The sequence below is a fragment of the Gymnoscopelus braueri genome, assembly GCF_963280865.1.
Source record: "Gymnoscopelus braueri genome assembly, chromosome: 4".
Taxonomy (NCBI): domain Eukaryota; kingdom Metazoa; phylum Chordata; class Actinopteri; order Myctophiformes; family Myctophidae; genus Gymnoscopelus; species Gymnoscopelus braueri.
The window spans coordinates 27899603-27923465 of NC_137605.1; the positions used below are offsets into that span (position 1 = coordinate 27899603).

Genomic DNA, 23863 nt, shown 5'->3' on the forward strand with positions numbered 1-23863 from the left:
GGCAGGAAAATGACCCAGAACAGGAAACAGGTATGACAGCTTCTGGAAACCTGGGACTACAGTGAACAGAGCCGATACCCAAGACAATAAAAAAAAAAGACATGCCATCTCCAGTTTACTTCCCGTATCTGCGTTAAGTAGGTGGCCGCCTTTTTAGGAGACTGGGAGCTGTTTGGAGTCTATTATTTCCAATGGAAGAGTGAACGTGAACACAGCCTCTGAACCATTCTTTAGCCCCATGGTCACTGAACTAAATGTTGGACCCAATAGTCACAAGTCACAATTTTTATATAAATAAGTACATGGGGGCATCGCCACCATCTTAGAGACACGAGGGCACTCACGGCATCGGAAAGTGAGGCCTGTCGTACTTGACCAAGCGCCCGGATTTGACAAATTGGCACGAGAATGTGATGACCAGGAAACTAGTTGGGAACCTTGTAGTATCAGACATAAAAATATAGTTATATTTTTTTTAAATAAATAATAAATAATGTTGCTTTCTAAGTTTAAGGAGAACCTACTGTATATTACTTTTAAGAATCGATATGCACCTGAACCTTATTTTAGTTTTAATTTAACCAGGGGTCAAAGGTCAGTGTGTACAGCTGAGGCCTGTTACTTTATTTTTGGTAGAAACAGGTAGATTCAATGCTATTGCTGTACGTTATATGTACGTTATGTGATTTAAAACGAATAGTTTTACTGCCAATTCTGTTATGGTCTGATAATTAATCTGTTGAGTAAGCATGCATCAATTTTAAAAATATTTATATTGTTTTGGCTTTTTCTGCCTTTATTGATAGAATACAGTAGACTGACAGGAAATGGGGAGAGAGAGATGGGGAGTGACACGCAGCAAAGGTTGTCGGGATCGGGAGTTGAACCCGCGACACGCTGTCAGACTGCATTAGCAGCCTAAATGCCCGGACTGCTACGCCAGCCGTCTGGGCCAAGCGTAGATTTCTCTTGATGATGCACAGAGATTTGATTTTTTGTTTCAGGAAGCTGTACATGGGACATTATATATGCAGCAGAGGATAGGATTTGAAGAAATGCTCATTGTTTAGAGATTGACTCTTTTTGTCAGAGCTGTTGTCATTTGAGTTGGTGTTAATGGTTTAATGTTTTTGTCCACAGTCAGTTAAGGCTGTAATTTGTATACTGTGTATATTTTTTTTACATAGCTGTATGCAGGATAGGTATGTGATGCCTACTTTGCTCCTTTGTTTGATAAAGGTGATTGTGGACAGTGTTCTGTGAGACCATATGGGCTGGGCGCCAAGAAAGAGCAATAAAAGCAATCAATCCATCAAAATAGAAAATAAATAGTTGTTGCAGTGTTAGTAAAAGAATAGTAGAAGCTGCAGCATGGTGTGAATAGAGTGATAGAGTCACGTGCCTGTCATCACAATAGACAGCAGTACTACTGGGTGTACCTCGCCTCTTAGTAATCTTGTGTATTTCTAATGTGAGAAGAGTGGGTGTAGGTGTTAAAAGATGCCTAATTTAGAATTGATCTTGTAGTCAGAACTATTGTTGATGTTTTTGTTGTGCAGTCTATTCAAACTGTGCTGTTGAATAATCTGAGGTGTGACAGTTCACTATTGAGTCAAGAAAAAACTTCATTACAAATACCTCGGTTTCTTCTTGTTTCCCTTCCCATCATGACCTGCTGTAGATCCTCCAGGAAATGATGCACGAGATTGACTATGACCATGATGGCACGGTGTCCCTAGAGGAGTGGATCCAGGGTGGCATGACCACCATCCCACTACTGGTACTACTGGGTCTGGAGACGGTGAGTTGAGCCTAATTCATTCTCTGTCGTGCAACATTGTCCCACCAAGGTAATTAGTTAACCCATCCAATCCGGGAACGCATCTGTGTGTCATTTTAAGATTTCTTTGGCTGTTAAAAAATAGCAGCTATACAAGCTCATAGCGCGGCACCGAGTGCCGCGCTATGAGCTTGTAGATCGAGGGACAGCGAGTGCATTTTCCGGCAGCGGCTGCTGCCGAGGCAGCTCCGCGGAGCTGCCGGCGGCGCCCGCTTTGGGAGTGTGCTGCGTTTGTGTAACGCAGTCCCCACCAATATTATTTACGATTCTGTGCCTATCGGTACATAACTCGGACGGCGCTTAGTCGAATAGCAGGCGCGCCTCCGTCATGGTCCAAAACTATACTTTATCGGCGGAAAAAGAAGTTGACTGCCGCTCCTCCACCGGCAGTTCCGCGACTGCCGCTCCTCCACCGGCAGTTTCCGCGGCAGTTCCGCTGCTCCGCCGGCAGCTGCCGCTCCACCGCCGGCAGTCACTGCCGCTCCTCCACCGGCAGTTCCGCGGAAGTTCCGCGGCTGTTGCCGCTGCCGGAGAATGCACTCGCTCCTTCTGTGTAGATCTGCTACTTTTGAAAAAGAAAGAATCGTGAAAATGTGTGCAAATCTTTGAATATATATACATTTTTAACTCAAATGTTCTGGGGGTCTCTGAAACGAAATATTTTGAGATGGGTTGGGTGGTCCTTGACATGAAAAGGTTTGAGAACCACTGATATATCAACATCAACACTGATATTTTTTCCCCAAAACAACTGTTAGGATTTAGAAGACATTTGTAGAATCCCCAAAGCAAAGATTTGAGTTAAATAAATTCGCTTTAAAAATATATATATTCAAAGATTTGACAAATTTTCATGATAAAAAAAAAAGCAGATCTACAAGCTCATAGGGCGGCACAACATAATATTGTTAGATGGGGGGGGACTGTCCTTGACAGTTGGGATGACATACTTTGTCCCATCCATTCAATTTGTTTTTGTTGTTTTGCTCTCTACATTTGCTTTAACTTTTGTACGATGATGTGCAACCTAAAGGCCAAAGCTAAATGTTCAGAGAAGGAATTGCTGTCTATCTTAATGGTTAAGATTTGATTATGCAGCTAAAAGAACATTCTGTAAAAAGAAAAAGTCTATAGTCTTGAAAAGGCAATAAAGGCTAACTTCAGACAAGCTCACACAGAGTAGGGAAGTAAATTAAAAAGCCTTGGGCAACTTGGGCATATCAAAGTAATAAACCACAGCGTCTTCCTCGAGGCCATGCTGGAAATCTCATGGACAATCTGTCGAGGTGTCCCAGACTCTAGGACGGTGCTTCTCAAACTTTTGTGTGCCAATGACATTTGGCCGCCGACCCCAATATGAAAGTATTTCGTGCAAAGGACCCCATACAAGATTTGTGGTGTAAAGCTCCAAAGCCTTGTTTACCCTGTGGCCTCTGGAGAGAGGGCCCTCTAGTGGATGTATTGAACAATGCTGAAATGAAGCGTAGTGTGAACTGAATTCCCCACATTCGAGTCACCTTACCTACAGTAATAGATTGCATATTGTGGATGAGTGGCAGTGTTGGAGGAAGTACTCTGACTTTTTACTCAAGTAAAATATCTATATCACAATTTAGAAATGCTCAAGTTACAAGTAAAAGGCCTGTATTAAAACATCTACTTGAATTACAGTACAAAAGTATTGGTATCAAAAATGTTCAAACTTCTTTGGAAATAGCAGATCTATAACGCGTCGCATCGCTATGCATTGTGAGCTTGTAGATCGGCTATTTTCGAATAGCCAAAGTATATACAATAGGGCTTAAGTGGTTAATGTAATAATGTAAATCTGCAAAATAACTTGTAGCTAAAGCTGTCAAATAATTGTAATGGAGTAAAAAAATGGAAATACTCAAGTGAAGTGCAGTGAGTAAGTGTCCTTAGTTACTTTCCACCACTGGTCAGTGTTAGCCAGAAAAGGTTAGAGAGGTGGGTTGGCCACCAATTCCATGGTTGCTTATTGGATTGAATCCCCAGCCTGACATGAAATATGTGAGGGGAAATGAATGGATAACACCCTCTCTTCTGCTCAGCTACTGCCCATAAGCTCTTAGCACTTACAGTAGTAGGTTGTACAAGGTATGAATGTGTGAAATTGCAACTGAGTGTGAAGTAAGTTGAAAACGTGTGCTCAGGATCATCCTTGTGAATGTAGCAACTATTAACAACTTAGAACAAAGTATTAATCATATGAAACACATTGTCAGTTTTATGTTGACGTCTTAGACATCCATTTTCTTATTGTATCCTATTCACAGACTGATCAAATGCTACCACTGCTATTATATTATCCACTAGATGGAGCCATCTAATCATCCTCCGTCTAGCGCTGGTGGTCTCCTGAGTATTGTCGGTTACACTCACTATAGAGTAGATGATAGAACCTTTTATTTAGGTTGTGTTCTTTACTGTATTAGGGAGAGTATGTATGTATGTATGTATGTATTTAACGTAAATATAAATGTAAAGTGACAACTTTTTTACAATTTTTGATTTATTTCAATCATGCTCTATATTATGTTTTTGTTGCTCTAACCAATCAGTCGGATGAAAAAGGAAGAAAAAAAGCAAGTTACAATTGCAAGTTATCCAAAATGACTTAATATGTGAATGAAGAAATGAGTGAATTATTAAATCAATTAGTCAAACCTTCAGTCATTCTCCCTCCAGAATGTGAAAGACGATGGACAGCATGTATGGAGATTGAAGCACTTCAACAAGCCAGCCTACTGTAACCTGTGTCTTAACATGCTGATCGGCTTGGGGAAGCAGGGACTCTGCTGTTCTTGTGAGTAACCATTTAGAGCTGCCACTATGGGCCAACTGTGCCGTATAATGCCACTGACACCAGTCAGTCATTCACATGACGGCCATATTTGGGGTGTGGAAAATACCCCCCCCCCCCACCTCCACCCCCACCCCCTGAGTATGACGTAAGAGCAAAATGGACCAACATTGTTAATTAGGCTTCATTCTGCAAGCTAAAGTTTACAGCTCCTGTAATGTTATCACTACATGAGTGCCACTTGTAGTATGTGTAAAGCATACATACAAGACCGCAAGGACCTTTTGAACGGACCTTTTAGACAAAGCATTTTAAATGTAACTGTGCTGTTTTACATTTTTGCCTAATAAAATATTCAATCAATCAAAAAACATTAGATCGGAATAGTAACTAAGCATACTTGAGGCTTGTCCTTTCCTTATGCTGTGAACTTTCTTCTTTTCCACAGTCTGCAAGTACACAGTCCACGAGCGCTGTGTGGCTCGCGCTCCGCCATCTTGCATCAAAACCTATGTCAAGTCGAAGAAAAACACAGAGGTGTGGCAATTGGAGTGTTTACCAATCGGCACGCTTAGAACAGCAGTGCTCCATGCAGCTTTAACTAAGGGCTTCTCTTCATCTAATGGAATTAAAACAACTTGAGCTGCTACTAAGCATTGCTAATTACAGGATCATCCTGCCTTAAAGATGTGCACAATACACAAACAGTTTCTTTCTTTCTTTCTTTCTTTCTTTCTTTCTTTCTTTCTTTCTTTCTTTCTTTCTTTCTTTCTTTCTTTCTTTCTTTCTTGCAGTTGTCTTTATTTTTGTGTCTATGCTAGATGCTTCTCTCCTTTAACCTCTTTTTACCCGTTTGCTTTCTCTCCATGATGACCGTCTCCCTGTCTCTGCAGGTGATGCACCATTTCTGGGTGGAGGGGAACTGCCCCACCAGGTGTGACAAGTGTCACAAAACTATTAAGTGTTACCAGGGCCTGACTGGGCTGCACTGCGTCTGGTGCCAAATCACGGTATGATGCCACCTAGGGAGAAGCAGCCACCTCCTCATTATTTCCCCCACTGTTCCTTGTTGTTTCTGGTTTCTGTTTTTTTTTTTTTTTTTACACTTCTCAAGTCATTCCACCAATTTACACCCAAGAAACACTTGTTTGCAGTCAGCAGGAAAAGTAAAATACACTTATTGCGTCGTCATGAAGCAATGCAAATAATTCCTGTGAATGTACCTGAAAGTGTACAGTCGGAACACAGTGTTATTGATGCGAGTTGGCTGTTAATAACTTTTGTCACCTCTTCAGCTCCATAATAAGTGTGCCTCCCATGTGAAGCCTGAGTGTGACTGTGGACCCCTGAAAGATCACATCCTACCCCCCAACACGATCTGTCCCGTCGTTCTGGTGAGTTCACCTCACACCTCTGCTATCATTCCTAACATACGTTAACCACTCAAACCCTCTAGACTTAGTAAACTGGACCTCGATCTGTTCCGCTCTGTACTTGGACCACTTTTTTTCCCATCTACACCAAACCTCTTCGCCAAAAATAGCTGATGTACAAGCTCACAACGTGTCGCATTTGCGGCGCGCTGTGAGCTTGTACATCTGCTATTTTTGGCTAGTGTTCCCCCCAGGATACGGATGCTGGGGATCAAGTGCTTAACCTGTCTGTGTTCTATCTGCATTTACATGTTTTAAATCGTTTTTTTTTTACATTTCTCTGCACAGTAAAATCCCCAATTTTGTGAATGTAAAAATGGGACCAAAATATTTCTGCTGCGTACCTCTCTTATTTTAGGGCCCACATCCACAACTTTTCATTCTCTTCATGTTACCACTACAGCAGTACCCTTTCTGACCTGAGTTTTGTCTCCATACAATTTCCAAAAGAATCAATCAGTATTTTATTCACACTGCACTTCAAGATACCGTTTGCCCTTTGACCCCAGGAACGTCAGTCAACATTGAGGAAAGACTCCAAATCCAGCCAGTCAAGCCGAGGGAAGATGCAGAGGGCCAACTCAGTCACAGTGGATGGTCAAGGACTGCAGGTGACAGTCAGCTTTCAAACTGTAGAAATGGTTACACAATGTGGAGATTAAAGTCACAAATGGCTGACATACCTGTACAATCATTGCACACTTACGCACCTTTTACAGCTGGCCTCAGGGTTTAAACACTACAGCCCTTGTTTGTCTTCAGCGTGTACATACAACAAAGTCCAGTTCAGTCGGATCATTACTAATATCTGTCAGCACAGCACACCGGCGATGGAAACCCGCCGCCCTCTGTGGCGACAGCTCGTCTGCGCGTGGCTGCGAGAGAAACACAATGAATCACATCGCAGTCACATCCATCTCTGCCGCTCGCCGGCTAACCAGTGTAATAATCAGGATTATCATTTATAATTACAGGAAGTAATGGATCATTCCTGACTGGACAGGGAGCTCATTAATTCACCCTTGGCCTGCTGGGGTATAGCAGACAGGGGGAGTTAAGCGCTTCATCTGTGTCAGGGAGTGCACCAGAAAACACACAGCTGAAGCAAGGCGAGTGGTTGCACTCTTACGGCAGGGAGGACAGTTCAAACAGGTCTGCCGGGTTAGAGCTTGTTTACACTGCGTGTTGCGGGTCCCGCTTCCAGCTCTTCTCTCACCGTCGTCCTACTGTTGCAGCTACTGGGAAGGCCTCTGTCACATGACACAAAGCTCCTTGCCAGTTAGCAACAATGGTGACAAGTAACTACTATGAGATACGCTGAGATATAGATGGCCTGATTTTTTATGTGAAAGAGACATTTCCTAAAAAAAATTGCTGGTTGTAATGGATTAGCAACAGTTGTGGAAATGCTGTGCAATTTTAATGATATTTGTGGATATGTCATGATGAAAATGTCCTCTCCGGGCGAATTCTCCGTGTCTCAAATAACTATGCCTTTGTGTTGCTGTCTCCTATTCAGATCACAACAATAGAGGGCACTCATCCTCTGCTGGTGTTTGTCAATCCAAAGAGCGGAGGGAAGCAGGGAGAAAGGTAAGTGCACGATCTCACCATGCTCTTCCAGAGGCCTCTAAAGTCTGACGGTACTTTTCGTTGGGACAGAGAGAGCATGCAGTATAGCAGCGAGGTCCCTGACTGCTGACAGTGCTCGAGGCTTACTTAGTCAAATAAAAACACAATAGCATTTACTTAATGCAGCGGCCACCTTGACGACAGGCCGCCGCCCCTTCTGACACCCTCCGCGCTGTCACATGTCTGGCTCGCACTAGCCGTAAAGACAGACCCCCCCCTTCTTCTTTAACCCAGGGCTAATTGGGTTATTACTGAAACATATTCATTCACTCCTTATTACACCAGGCCTCATTTGTTTAAATTATGAGATCAAAATATGACTTGAGCCAGTTGATGTAATGAAATTGAAATTAAAATGAATTAGTCTTTCTAATGGCTTCTCCTCAAGGGGACTTTCGCTATATGTCCCATCCTGCTGCCCAGTCCACTGCCGTGTCACAATGTAATTGGACATTTTGTTGGTTGTCTGCGCTACTACGACAGAAAGTGACACCACCATGAACCTAGGCCTTGTGTATGACATTTTGAATCAAGTGCACAGATACAAGTCATAAATGTATGAATAGATCTTTACTAGTAGATGATTGTTATCATACATGACTGGAAATTAATTGGTGTCAGAGTTACTAAGACAACATGTTATGTCTTATGTGCAGTATGAGGTTATGTTTATTATCACAACAGATTTGTGTGGATGAATGTGATGTGTTTCACTGATGCCTTAAACCTGTTTCTTCTGTTTCTCCTGTGCATTCTCTCTTCTTCAGGATTTCTAGAAAGTTTCAGTATCTTTTGAACCCAAGACAAGTGTACAACCTGGCCAAGAATGGACCAATGCCAGGGTAATCTCTCTTTACAGCTGCTTCCTATACCACATACTGAAAGAGTGAGAACCACATTGTCTAGTGATCTGTTGTTGACGAACACGTTAATGTATTCTGCGGTTGCACACACATAATGACTGGGATCACATGCAAGAGTGGTCTTAGAATTAGTCCCTTCCCTCAATCCCCTCACATAATAGAGACACAGTTAAGGTGGGACCACACATAACAAATATTGGAGATATCATGGTGGAGCCTTCGGCTGTGTCAATATGCATATGCGTGTGTGTAGATGGAGGGATGTGAGTGCAGATGATTGACAGACAGAGAGGGATAACATTCTTACCTTACCACGTGTGATCACGCATACTAACAACAGCATCTTGTTGCATCGGTGCGAGCAACATTGGGTTTTTCTGTTGAGAACTGTTCACGTTTGTGATTAAGAAAGTGGATGGATCATTTACATGCATAAGACTCCTTCACTTTTGCATCGGCATCCACCGCTGTTTGAAAAGTGAAGTGGCTGCTTCTCTGCCGTGCCGTGATGTTGTTTGATTTTCATTATGGTTTAAAACAGAATCTTTTTGCCTCATCAAGTATGAACAGCAAGTGCAGGAACAAAGCCTCCATGAGACTTTGAGTCTGCACACGGTGGCATGGTGGCCTTTATTTTCACTAACAGAGTGTGACATTTCCAGTCTGACCTTGTCGGACATATTGCTTCTTTTACATGTATCTGCATGTGGCTGGAAGGCTCACCTGTATTGCAGAGACTTGGACATGCTGCACTTAGAAGAACCCGGTCTTGGGTTGAGAGCATTCCAGATGACCCTGCACTGCAGTAACCTTGTTAATATTTTGTCAAGTGTGCGTAATACAGTGTGCATTAGCAAGGTGACGGGTCACCATTGGACACTGCCGGCCGAGGCAGCCGCACACACTGCTGTCAATTAGCTGCCTTGCTAACATAATTATGCCAAATTAAGTGTTTGTTTCTTGGTATTTAAATATCCCCAAAGTTGCCTTTCATGTTTGCGGCCGTCTGTTTTGCGTCTAACATGGTTTGCAGTCCCAGTTGGAGAGTAATTGAGCGAATCATTTATCCGTCATACGAGACTTGGAGGCTGGCTCATTCAGTTAGGGCTTTGTTATTGTGAAGGAACGGAAGAGTTGGACTGAACATTGCCTGTCATGATCCAATTAGCTGTTGAACAGGCAGGCTAGCTCACTGAATGAATGACTGTCAGTGCGACATGTGTTATTTTGTGAGATTAGAGGGGGGCTTGTAGAGAAGCTGTACAGTGTAGCGATGGCTGAATAGAGGACAGGACAATTATGTGTTGTACTTATATGGGTGATCAATAGAAAATCATTATAACGGCATATAATTCACAAGGTTAACAATAATAATGATATAATCATCATCACTGTCATGGCACTTAATACTTGCAACAGAAGGAGTAATTCCAGGTTGTCGCGTTGGGCTGATGTGTTGACTTTTTGTCTCAATAGGTTGAATTTCTTCAGAGATGTTCCTGATTTCAGGGTGCTGGCCTGTGGTGGGGACGGAACAGTGGGCTGGATTCTGGACTTCATAGGTACAAACTAGACTTCATACTGTAGGTACAAACTAGACTTCATACTGTAGGTACAAACCAGGCTTCATACTATAGATACAAACCAGACTTCATACTGTAGGTACAATACTGTAGGTATAAACTAGACTTCATAATGTTGGTACAAACTAGATTTCATGTAGGTATAAATGAAGCATAGCGTTAGTTCATGCAGGACACGGAAGTCTTGCACGCCTCAGCTGTAATCGGCTGTCAGTCAGCTGATGTGAACATCAGCCTAGCCTCCTATTCCCCATTCACAGCTCTGCTGGTCATTACGTCACACATTCATACTCCAATCAGAGCTCACACCTTAACAAGGAGGTGAAAGGGCCTCTCTGTGTGGAGTTTGCATGTTCTCCCTGTGTCCTAGGGTAGGTACCCTGACAAAAACATGCAGTAATCCTGGTCTCTATACTAGAGCCCGACCGATGCCAGATTTTTGGGTCCGATGCCGATACCGATTTTGAGAGTCCTTGACCACCGATTGCCGATGTTTTTGACCGATATTTTGTAATTAAATAAAATAATAAAAAATAATTTTCAAAAACGTATAAACTTCATTTTTTCATTAAAGTTAAGAATACAAAATTGAGAACATTTAAATAAAATGCAATCACATTATTACAAATAAACATGAATACAATTATTTGAAAACTTTAGTTACTAGTCACTTTGTAGATTTTAATTATTAATATTATTACTAAACATGCATTAACCACAAGTCTTCAGCCCTTTTTAAACTTCGGCTATTTGCAGTGGTGGAAAGTAACTAAGTACATTTACTAAATTACTGTACTTAGTACAATTTTGAGGTATTTGTACTTCACTTGAGTATTTCCAATTTCCAATACTTTTACTTCTACTCCACTACATCTCAGAGGCAAATATTATACTTTTACTCCACTACAAGTATTTGAAAACTTTAGTAATTAGTTACTTTGAATATTTTGATTATTATTACAAAACATACATTAACCACTTCAGCCCTATACAGGGCCATTTGAAATTAGCTGATCTGCAAGCTTGTAGATCTGCTATTTTCAAAAGATTTTTATACATTGGAGAACTTGAAATTGATTGAAATTTGATGCCAATACTTTTACTCAAGTACATTTTGAATTTTAGACTTTTACTCGTAACAGAGTATTTCTATATTGCAGTATTGATACTTTTACTTAAGTAAAACATTTTAGTACTTTTTCCACCACTGGCTATTTGAAAATAGCAGATCTACAAGCTCACAAGTCACAACATGTTGCTATGCAGTGCTTTGTGAGCTTGTAGATCTATTTTCAAAACATTTTCATACATAATGATATAAAGGAGTGTAGTGCACTTCTAAATTTAGGATTTGGTTTTGGTCAATTGATTTAGTTTTCATATTACATTGACATGACGCTGTCACCGCATCCTGCAACAGACGTGCTCATGCAGAGCCCGTCCATCGATTGGTTGTGAAATCGCCCTGACAACCAACAACAACCAATAAAACCCACAACTGTCCCTTCGGACTATAGGATCCATTCTAAACTATGGGATTGTACAACTTGAGCGTCGAGTCACACAGGCTTGAGGCTTTGAGCACAACAAAACTGTGTCCTTGTATTTTAGTTATGAACAAAGTCTTGCTGAGAGCAAAATGAACGGCCCAAGGTAAGGGTAATGCTTTACAAAGTTGTAAGAGGAATCCCTAGGCTTCATCTGACTGACCATCTTGTCCGCGTCTGATGAAAAGTGAAAGTAAATGAAACTCGCCCCAAATCACGCTCACCCCCATTCTTTTTCGCGGACCGACGGTTCTTGCATTTGTTTGATGATAAGGTTAGAACATAGTTTTACTGTGGTTACGTTTAGAAATAAGGTTAGGTAGGTTTAGGCATAGTTTACTGAAGTTACGTTTGTGAATACCGCACGTTATAGTCCAGTAATATTGGCACTTGACCTCCCACTAATTGCAACAAAAACAAACTCAACTGATTTTGTGTCCTAAATATGTCCTGAATGAATTGCATACAGGGAAATTTCAAAATGGCCGCCATCCACACTGTTATTACACATACAATTATATATCTTGAAAACCGAACACTGTATGAAGTCGACATTTGGCTGGTGTGTTGCTGAGGACCCAGAGAAATGCAGTATCAAGTTTGAACTTGTTTGGATGAGCGGTTCTTAAGAAAGCTGCAATTAAGTGGCCCATTCTAAACAGGCATATTAAGTATAGGCATTCTATGGATAATAAGGGGTTAACCTAGGACAAATTGCAACAGAAACTCTTTCAACTTTTTTTGTTTCATAAATATGTTAGTTATAACATATCAAAAGTCCTAAGAAATCCCAGTGGTGGAACATATTGAAAAATGCTTAAATAGGTGATGTGCTGATGTCACAATTTCCCATTGACGCCCATGTTAAAAAAGATTTAAGCATGTTTCCTTGTCTAATTTCCACACAAAAGGTTCAATACTGTCCACTATCAACCAGAAACTGTGTTGGATGCATTACAGTGCTTGTTAAAAAAGGAAGAATAAACTAATCTTAACCCTTCAAGTGCCATTTCTGTATGTTATGCATTATGCATTTGTGTGCACTCGGTTTTCATGTTCATTTCATATACATTCTTATGTGAAGCACTGCGCATGTGATTTTGTTGATGTAAAGCACTGCATTTTGTTGTGAAGATACCATCTTCTCTGTTGCGAAGATGGTATGCCGCCGACACTGTCTTGCCAATGCTGAGCTACAAACGCCACCTGCGGAGGTAGGCTACCATGGTGCCCATGTCCTGGTTGAGACCGTCTTCCATCACCTTCAATTATAATTAGACCCATTTGATCCTGTGGGAGAAATTAAGTTTCAGAAGTGTTCAGTGTATTGTCATTGGGACACATCAACAACTTGGCAGGGCCGGGAATCGAACTTGAGACCTTCTGCTTCTGAGGCTGGCTCTCTACCCATCCTGTTGGTCTTTGCTTCCATGTTAGTCATCTCAGCATGATGGCTAGGTCGTCCACATAACCATATTTTTTTCATGTTGTAAATGGTGCATTTGTATAGCTCTTTTATCCAAAGCGCTTTACATAGATTGTGCATTACATTCACCCATTCACACACACATTCATACACCGATGGCGGAGGATGCAAGGCACCAACCTGCTCATCGGGAGCAATTAGGGGTTCAGCGTCTTGCTCAAGGACACTTCGACACTAACTCTGGGGGAGCCCCCCAGCCCGGGATCGAACTGGGAACTTAGCGGTTTCCAGTTCACTCTACCCTGGCAACTCTACCCCTGAGCCACTGCCGCCCCATGTTGTATCTGATAGGTCATAGATGTAGATGTTACAACATTGAGGAGAGAACACACCCTTAAGGAATACCATTCCTCAGTCATCTGAGCCAGCTGTGCTGGCCATTACTGGTCTGTAGAGTGAAGCTGCGGTTTGACAGCATCTCCATGATGAAGTTCACCATATTTCGATCAGGGATTGTCCTCCGAAACCTCAGGTGGAATTCACAGTGCCAGACAGTGCCAGACTATTTTCGGATTTAGTAATACAAAAAAAAAATCTAAGTTCTGATTTCTAAAACATTTTTAATTCACTTAATAATAATAATATTAATAATAATAACAATAATAATAATAACTTTATTTCACTTTCATACAGAAAATGCAGCTTAAAGTGCTTCAAATAAAAATGTATATGAAATGAACATTAGTTCATAACAATGCATAAAATGCAGCAATAGCACTCGAAGGGTTAAGGCTTTTCTTTTTCTTTTTACAAGCGCTGTACTACATCCAACAGTTTCTGGTTGATAGTGGGCAGTATTGAACCTTTTTTGTGGAAATTAGACAAGAAAACATGCTCAAATCCTTTTTTAACATGGCCGTCAATGGGAAATTGTGACATCACCTATTTAAGCATTTTGACATTTTGTAGTGTGATATTGTGTGCGCATAATTTAATTGAGTTGTTTGATCAGTACTTGATCAGTTGTGTGATTATGTGATCATAATAAATTCTTGTCACTGATATTCTGTATCCTTGTTTTGCTACAAGGAACAAATACAGCATATAGTCAAATCTAGCAGAAAGGGACAAAAAGCGTTATACTTACAGGTAATTTTCAAAACCTTCCCTTCATACGATTCCTTGCAACTTTTTTTCTGTGATTCAGGACATATTGAGGATACAAAATCAGCTGAGTTTGGTTTTGTTGCAATTAGTGGGAGGTTGACCCCCATTTTGACCTAAAATGCCTGGACTATTAATATATATTTCTTTAGCGATATACAAGTAGCTTAGAAGATTGTAGTAGCCTATGCCCAATTGCCCATAAAAATATATACCTAACAGTTGCATCATGATCCATAAATTAACGAGCCTCGCGTCGAGTCATTCATATCATTTATTAATTAATTGAGCTTGGTCTCTCTAGAAGGCATTGTAGTGGTAGATAAGTCGTAAAGCGCTTTGAGTAAGTTTGAGTACTAAGCGCCATATAAATGCAATTCATTATTATTATCATTATTATTATCTCTCTCAGTATTATTGAGAGATTGTTGAGAAAAACGAGCAATCTTTGTGGATTTCACATAAATAAATCATTTATTAACATTGAACAGCACCTGTGCCCCTCCTTCTATTCTATTTTATTTTATTATTATATAAGATGATGTTTGGCAACATATGTGATGTCTATTGTTTGTTTTTTTGTTTTATGTGTTTTGTTTTTGAAAACTTAATAAAATTTAAGTGAAAAAAAAAAAAAAAAAAAAACATCGGAACATCGGGGGAAATAATGACCGATGTCCGATTTCAGCATCGGGGTCCAAAATGACCGATGTATCGGTTCCACCGATGTATCGGTCGGGCTCTACTCTATACTGCCTCCCCCTGGTCAGCCGGGGCGCCTGATGGAGGGGAAAGAAACTGGTTGGAATAACGTGTTCCTTCCACGCGCTACGTCCAACCGGGGAAACTCCCCCCCTGTCGGGTGATAAGAAGGCTTGTTAGCTCTCATGCATTGAAGGAGGCATGAATGAGCTCGGCTCTGGGCTCCCCCTAGGCTGGCAGAGGGAATGTAGTGCCCAGGATTACTTAGACAATTGGCACTGGGTGCACAATTGGTACTGTAGGTATAAACTAGACTTAAACTGTAGGTATAAACTAGACTTCAGGTACAAACTAGAGTGTTTTTGTCAGATGCAAATTTGATATATTTTGTGTTGTGAAACTAAATGTATTATAGTGCTTTTGAATGTATAGTATGGGCTGGAACATTTGGTCATTTGCCTGTGACTTGCTGTCCTATACTTACCCCCCTCCATCCAAGGATCACATTAAGCATTTTTTGTGTTATCCTTGACATTTGCTGAAAAGGTGTACATGGCTTCATCATGGCTTACATGTATTTATTATTCTTTCTGTATAATTGTGAAATTTCTTTCAATCAATCATCTGCTGGACATTTAATTATACTTAAGACAAGTTATGAGTGCTTTGAAATCAGTCTCACACATATTTCCTTTCAATATAAAATCACTTATATACTGTGTGTGTGTGTGTGCGTGTGCGTGTGCGTGTGTGTGTGCGTGCGTGCGTGCGTGCGTGCACAATATATATGGATATATATATATAGCGTGTATGTGTGGACAAAATCACAAACTCATTTTATCATCTCCCTCTCAGTCCAATTTCACATTGTAGTAAAAGAATGACATTGCAGTTCCTTTTTCTTCTTCATTTGGAAAATTGTATTTGTTTCATTAGTTTTGCTCTATCAGCTGCAGTCTAGTTATTTTGGCCGAAATAGTAAAACATGTTTGGTTCATATAAACACTTTCATTATGTGCATCCAAGGCTCCGTATTCAGGGGAGGTAAAATAGGATGATTACGTGAGTTGGAAAACAGCATATTAGTCATCATTTGAAAAAATAAATCACCTGCCAGAGTTCTATTTGGACTTGAAGACCTGTTACTTGTTCGACCTTTCAAAAATTGCCTCAATTTTTATCAATCAAAACAAAGAGAGGTAATAACCTTCTGGCCAAATGTGTCTCTTGAAATAGACAGAACAACTAGACATTCATATTGACTTAGTAGTTTAGCAACCGGGTCTGCAAAATGGATTTGTGTTTTTGTTTTACGGTATGCGATGCTCAAGTCTTGTGGAATTGTTTTGTCGTGATGTTTGTCTTGTGCTCCAGATAAGGCCAACCTGGACCGGAACCCCCCTGTGTGTGTACTTCCCCTTGGCACAGGCAACGACCTGGCAAGATGTCTGCGCTGGGGAGGAGGTACGTGACATTGGCAAAGCATTCACAGGAAGTGTCGAAGTGTAATGTTGAAATAATATACATTTCATCAATTATATATATATCTGCTGTATATTTGAATAACAGAAGAGCTCTATTACAAAGCTGTCCCTTTAATCAAAAACAAACAAACCAAAAATATCCATCAATTTATCTTAAAGATACACAGCATGCATGCCTCATGTCATTTTGTCAACGCAAGGAGTTGAATTACCTACTGCCCTATAAAACGTGCCATCATTAATTTTGTTTCATTGTTTTGCTTTCAGGCAATTTCACGTCACATTTGTCAACAGGTGGAACTCTCTTCAAATATAGAACACTGTCACATTAAAGGCCAATCACTAGATAATTCTAAATGATTGTTTCCATCAGTGTGTACACTACAGAACTGTATGCAAGGTCCTATGCTGTATTAGTCATCATAGTAGCTCAGTGGGAAGAGCAGGATGCTGTCACTGCCAGGGTTAGGGTCCCATGCTGAAAATATCATGGCGTTATAAAGCACATTATAAGGCACACATATGTTAGGTTAGACATATTTTATTCACATGTATATCTACATATTTTAACATGTTTATTGTTATGCATCTGTTTATTTGAGGCTATGAGGGTGAGAGCCTACTGAAGATTCTTCGGGACATTGAGCACAGCACGGATGTGATGCTGGATCGCTGGAGAATTGACTTTACACACACAGACAAGGAGGAGCGTGGCGACCCTGTGCCTTACAGCATCATCAACAACTATTTTTCCATTGGAGTGGTAAGTTAGTCAGTCTGTTATATACTGTGTACCGCTGGGACAATGTGATTTATTTCATATTTATTTTGATTATAACAAAAGCAAATAAACACTGATGTACTGTACATAGGCTGGCATTCTAATGTCAGTTACAAATCAAATTGGCCCGAGAATAGGGAGGCCGGGTTCATGTGGTTAATCAAGGCATGGATTTAACCCATTCAAACCGGTAAAGCATCTGTGTCAATTCATACTTTGGCTATTCAAAAATATACAATCTCATAGCGCGTCACTTCGCGTCATTTGTGCAAATCTTTGAATATATACATTTTTAAGGAGAACATTTTAACTCAAATCTTTGCTTCTGGGGGTACCTGGAACAACATATTTTGAGATAGCGGTCCTCAAAATAGCGTGGCCAAATATATATTATTTTCGGGGGTCCTTGACATGAAAAAGTTTGAGAACCACTGATATAAGCAACATATGATTTTTCAGAAAACTGTTAGGATTTAGAAGACATTTGTAGAATCGGCTTCAGGTCTTAATGGGTTAAGAAACTGTACATGATACATAACTAGGAGTGATGACATGATCTATACAGCAAGGTCTTTTATTTACTTCTCTTATTAAGCTGTCAATGAGATGCGTTTAAGTCTCATTCACCTCTGATTGATGAAAGCACCCTAAAGTGGACGCGCTTTGCATTGTGCCTTCCACGCTATCAGCGCTGCGCGCAGGCCCCTCCCTGACTATCTCCACGATAATAACACTGATTACACATAGCTCGTGTCAGCCATTACTGATAAATGTCAAGGGAAATATGGTAATTGACATTTGCAGGTGGGGGAGGTAGGGGACATCTCCATATTGTGACATTCGTGCGTTGCAGGGAAATAAGTGACACATGTCCTTACAAATGCTAGTCGAATAACACAGACAGCCGTGGGCCGTAATGATGATATTAGAGGATATTAGAGGACAGGTCTTGTTAACATTGTGATAGAGGAAAAGAATGGCTGTTATAGTCTGCCAATGATAATGAACATGCAGTATGGGCATGTGTATAGCAGAAAGGGTTCTACTTCAAAATAAATATCAGAATAGGCAAAGCTACTATGTGAATGACTACCCGGTCTACATGGCAATCATTATAAACTTATGAGAAATTACAAAATATTTTAAGGCATAAATATGCCACAAATATGCCAGTTATTATTTTAAATTTTAAATTTCTTTATAATTTTCCCTGTGTGCTAAAAGTGAGAGTCAGAAACTTTGTGCCCTGGTGCCGTAGAATGACTTGCATGGATTTGCTGTATTTTAGGTACTTACTCAATGCTCTCATCTAGAGCAATCTTATGGCTGCATGTTGTTGTTATTGAATGTCATCTGCTCATCTCCTATCTTTTACTATTAACCACAATGCAGTATTTGTACTACAATTTTTTTTAAAAGACCTATTGCGCTGGCTAAAATTGGCTTATATTGCGCTGATCAGAGAAATGGTCACCGAGTTATGGCCATTTGAAGTGTTAAACACTGCTGTAGTGCACCATATGTGTGAAAAAAAAAGTTTTCATTTTGGTGAGGATTGGAGCAACAGTGTGCCTGTGGCCCCCGGGGGCCCCTAACGTGGCCCCTGCCCCCTGGTATGACTATTCTGATGAGGGGGGGGGGGGGGGTAAGGGGGCCCCCTCAACCGGACCATCTCTCCCTCTAAGTCAAGACTGCCAGTTAAAAAAACAACCTTCTGGTACTTTTTAATTAATAGTGTTTCGGCGTCAAGCCTTCCTCAGCATGTTAAAAAAAGTGGTCAGTGGTGTTTTGTGTACCAGGAGGGACTGATAGACAGACAGACATGACAAGGACTTCAGCTGCTGTCGGTAAAAATTAATAAAAATCGCCCCCCGTACTTACGCATCCGCCACCCCACCGTTGTCGGCTAGCGCCGGGCCTGTGGCAGACCCCTGAACAGTGTTTGTGCCAAGTTTAACCCTCCCCACACAGGTTCCCTCCCACGAACAAATACTAAATAATCAATTGGAACACAGTTTTTTCTTTTTGAATGGTTTTGGACATACAGTACAATGTTTCCTCCTGACAGAGACGACATGTAGTGAAGTGAAGACTATGACGAAATTAGAATTAGAATTAGTCATAGTGAGCTTGACCTTTGGCCACCAAATTCTAAGCAATTCGTCCTTGAGTGGATGTTTGTGCCAGATGTAATACAATTCCCTCAGTAGTGTGTGTGTCTGTGTGTGTGTGTGTGTGTGTGTGTGTGTGTGTGTGTGTGTGTGTGTGTGTGTGTGTGTGTGTGTGTGTGTGTGTGTCTGTATTGATAACATCCGCTGCTGTTGCAATATCAATATGATATCACTATTGCTATAAATTCTACATTGCTCCAGTCCAGACTGGCCTTCAAGTACTCTAACGGGTCTCAGGTCATATGACACACACACACACGCACGCACGCACGCACGCACGCACGCACGCACGCACGCACGCACGCACGCACGCACGCACGCACGCACGCACGCACGCACGCACGCACGCACGCACGCACGCACGCACGCACGCACGCACGCACGCACGCACGCACGCACGCACGCACGCACGCACGCACGCACGCACGCACGCACGCACGCACGCACACACACACACACACACACACACACACACACACACACACACACACACACACACACACACCATCTTTTAGACGCCACACCATAACAAAATCTTCGTCCTGAGAAACAGGGAATCATTGACACCAGTGAATTTCTCCTTGCTGAATAACTATTAAAAATGAACTTTGGACTGGCTACTTACATGAAGTCATTATAACTCTATTGTCTTAGCTCTAACAATGGGATTAGTACCCAGCAGGCGTGATGATGACAAATGAAGTTGTTTGTGGAGGATTAAGAAGATTTTGAGCTCTCAATGGAATTGAGTGCGATATAATATTAATAAAAAAAACTCTGCCACAAGTCAAGCTAATAATTACCTCAGAGATTATGCAGATGAAGAGAGATTGTTTCTGTAATGACATTGTCGAAATCAAAAGATCAGCAGTAGCAACCAAAACGTTCACATGTATCGATTATTTAGGGAGTGTCATCACAAATTGATCTCGACTTTTCTCTAATTAGCACACAATTTTGAATTGACTCGTTTTAAATTACAATGTGAAAAAGAGGTTTGGGGAGGGGGCATGCAAAGCTGACAAAGCATTGATAACTTACACCTCAAAGTCAAACCACTGGTGCCATGATGAATGGAGTGCAGCACTCACCTTACAACTTCCACTCTCCAAGCCATTTATTTCTGAAAACAGATGATCCTTTCATAAAAGAAAGGCCATCTTTTTTTGGTAAACTATTTTAACCTAAAGGGCTTGATATACTTCTTTGCACATTGTGTCGTGCACCGAAGTAGCCGATCTATACAAATAGCTGTTCTACAAGCTCTCAATGCGTTGCACTGCAAAGCGTTGTGAGCTTGTAGATCAGCTATTTTTGGTGCGCAACACCGTAAAAATCACCCTTAACCTCCTGCCTTAGCCCCGTCACAGCCCAGTTGGATTGAGAATTAATGGAGCCATCCCTTTGGGAGGATGTGGAAGTGACGTGAATTGTAATGATCTCAATCAGGGCTAGGGGTGAGAGACAGAACTAATCACTGTGCTAGCTCCACTACCATAATGCAGTCAGTCGCCCTAATGATCCTGGTGCTCCTGTCAAAGCCATTACTCTCCTCCTAGTGAAAGGGCACATCAAACCGCCTGGGCCACTCATAATTGGACTAAACTTTGAGCAATGAGAGGACATTACACATGTCCTGTATTAATTTGGGTGCCAGATTTTTACAATGGTAATTATTTGAGGGCAGCTAGGGGGAAAGTGAGTGAATTGACGTTGGCCCACTGCCCCAAGGGGGTCAAACAAGCTTTGAACATACGAACATGAAGATGCTGATGGTTTATCTGCTATATGTCAATAATCAATGGTTATACCAGATCTGAAGTCAAGAGCTGCTCACTGGCATCCAGGGCCGGACTGGGACCAAAATTCAGCCCTGGCATTTTGGTCCGAACCGGCCCACCTCCCCCTGGGCCGTTTTGTCGGGGGGGGGAGTTTTGTCGAAATGACCGTAATAATGCCCACCGGGCATATGCCCAGTATGCCAAATGGCCAGTCCTCCCCTGCTGGAGTCAAGACGAATACCAGAGGAGGTCAAGTCTAGATCATTTGATAGAATTTCCAATATTAGGCCTACTGTATCTGATTACATTTCAGTCATAATGTTTCAAACAATAGTTGAATACAAACAGCATTGATATGTCTTGGCGAATACCGTATAAGTGTGTGGTAATCTTTTGAAATACTAAGTAATAGTTAGATAGTATTAGCACTTGGAATACCGTAGTATATACATTTGGGCTGCGCAATTAATTAAAAGTAATCGAAAATCAGTTCGCAATTATGAGGTCATGAAACTGAACAATGAATTGAAACGTTTTATTTGGTCAGTTGTTGCACCTCAGAGACAATCAAATCACAGAGGCCATTACATATGGCACCAATAAACACAGCAATGAAGACAGAAAATTATACAAATATTTCTTTCTACCAAAAATCATCACGATATATACAGTAATATATATACAGTACAATATTAAGCTAAAATGATCAGCATCATCCATTTAGCCATAATCATGCAGCCCTTATACAAATAGTACATCATCAATCAATGTGAAGTGACAATGCACTTTATTCATTCCGGATTCCTTGAGATCAGGGCCGGATTACCCATAGGCCGTAGGGGGCGAGTGCCCTGGGGCACCAGCCAATGGGGGCACCAATTTTTTTAATAAGAATGAAATAACATAACCCTAACATAACCCTAACCCTAACCCTAAAACCGAAATAAAGTAACCAAAAACCGAAAAGAAACAAACAAAATCAGACCAAAAAACGAACCACCACATAGTGCTAATCCGGCCCTGCTTGAGATAGGTGTTTACTGTTGCCCTGCTCCAGCGCCACTTGTACCGATCTGTACCGATCTTCCACACCAAAGAGAGGCAACCTCTCTTCGACTTTGCTGTCTTGTTTTCAACTATTGCTCTGTTTGTAAGAAAATCAAGTTACAATCTCTTACATACTGTATATCCATCATCTCACCTTTCTGGCTCGCGTTGAAGCACAAGATGAGTCTGCGGGGATCTTGGCGAATTCTTTTGGTCTTCTCCTTACAGCATCTTTAAAAGACATCAAGAGAGGATCCATTGATTTTCGTATCATTTTTTTTTTGGCTTCTCCGATATTTTTGTACTGAGCGCTAGCAGGGGGTCCTTCCTGTGGTTGTGGTTTCAACGATACCACTCAAGCAGAGAGGGTCAAAGCAGATTGCTTCAGTGGAATGGGGAGAGGAACAAACCCAAAAAGTTTACTGCAACTCTTATTGTCTCCGCCAGGCCGAAAGGCATGGCGAGAGAGTATGTTTTACCCCCTGTCCGTCCGTCCGTCCGTCCGTCCGTCCGTCCGTTTGTCTGTGAACAGCTAATCTCCGGCACCGTTAGCCCGGCCGCTGCGAAACTGTGCACACACACTCCCTGGATGCCAAAGCCGAACCTCTGTCCAAACTTTTCAGATTGGCCTGTTATAGCGCCACCAGGAGGCCGATTTGTGCAAAACACATTTTTGCACAAATCTACAGATTTTGTCCAAACCTCACACAAATCGGTACACAGTATCTATATAGTCATGTGATCAACACGGATCTGTCCGATTTTCTCTATTCTATCCTGATTGGCTAAGATTGGCTTCCAAAGTTTGCAGGATTGGTTCGTTTTGAACAAAATGCCTCAAATCATCAACGCAGCTTGCGATTGCCGTGAAATTTTGCGCATACCTTCCCACTAGGCCGAGGAAGAAATGCCACCCTTTTCACATGAGCCTGTTATAGCGCCACCAGCAGGTCTAATTTAGCAAAACACATTTTTGGAACAAAATGCCTCAAATCATGAATGCAGTGTCCGATTGAAAGGCCTAAGAAGAAATGGCACCCTTTTCACATTGGCCTATTATAGCGCCACCAGGAGGGCACAATCTGACCTGGCGGAGACCTGTGCTCCGAGGAGCACTTTTTCTAGTTCCCGCTTCTTTTTAGATACAGAGAACTTTCCTGCAGTTGTGTTTTGTTTTGTTTTGCTTTTGGAACCTGTATACACTGTACTGTTAGTAACCCACACCATACATAAATCTCCCCCTCAGGCCATACCTGCATTATGTCCGGCAATTTTATTTTATGTATACGTACAGTATATCTCAGTATATATAACTTTTCAGGAAATGAAAAAAAAAAAACTTGTTTTTAGAACAACACAACACTGCCTCATCAAAGTTGGTATGGTGACTTTATACATTGTCAGATACCAGTACTTGAACGTAAAATAAAATGGTAAATGGTCCATTATATAGCGCTTTTATCCAAAGCGCTTAGATTGTGCATTCAGCCATTCACACACACATTCATACACCGATGGCGGAGGAAACCATGCAATCTACAAAGTAACTAAAGTTTTCAAATAATTGTAGTGGAGTAAAAGTGTA

At 41.3% G+C, this 23863-nt stretch overlaps 1 protein-coding gene across 2 annotated transcripts in view; it reads left to right on the plus strand.

Annotated features, from left to right (window-relative positions):
- The window catches only part of dgkb (diacylglycerol kinase, beta), a gene marked incomplete at both ends in the record, with an annotated part of 72337 nt that overhangs the window by 16619 nt on the left and 31855 nt on the right, over positions 1 to 23863 (plus strand). For both annotated transcript variants that reach the window (XM_080425527.1, XM_080425528.1), the window contains 11 exons: positions 1682 to 1801; positions 4550 to 4667; positions 5113 to 5201; positions 5558 to 5674; positions 5960 to 6058; positions 6607 to 6708; positions 7617 to 7690; positions 8497 to 8571; positions 10069 to 10154; positions 16389 to 16478; positions 17101 to 17261. In XM_080425527.1, the coding sequence (XP_080281653.1) occupies positions 1682 to 1801; positions 4550 to 4667; positions 5113 to 5201; positions 5558 to 5674; positions 5960 to 6058; positions 6607 to 6708; positions 7617 to 7690; positions 8497 to 8571; positions 10069 to 10154; positions 16389 to 16478; positions 17101 to 17261 (1131 nt within the window). The remainder of the gene's footprint in view (positions 1 to 1681; positions 1802 to 4549; positions 4668 to 5112; positions 5202 to 5557; positions 5675 to 5959; positions 6059 to 6606; positions 6709 to 7616; positions 7691 to 8496; positions 8572 to 10068; positions 10155 to 16388; positions 16479 to 17100; positions 17262 to 23863) is intronic.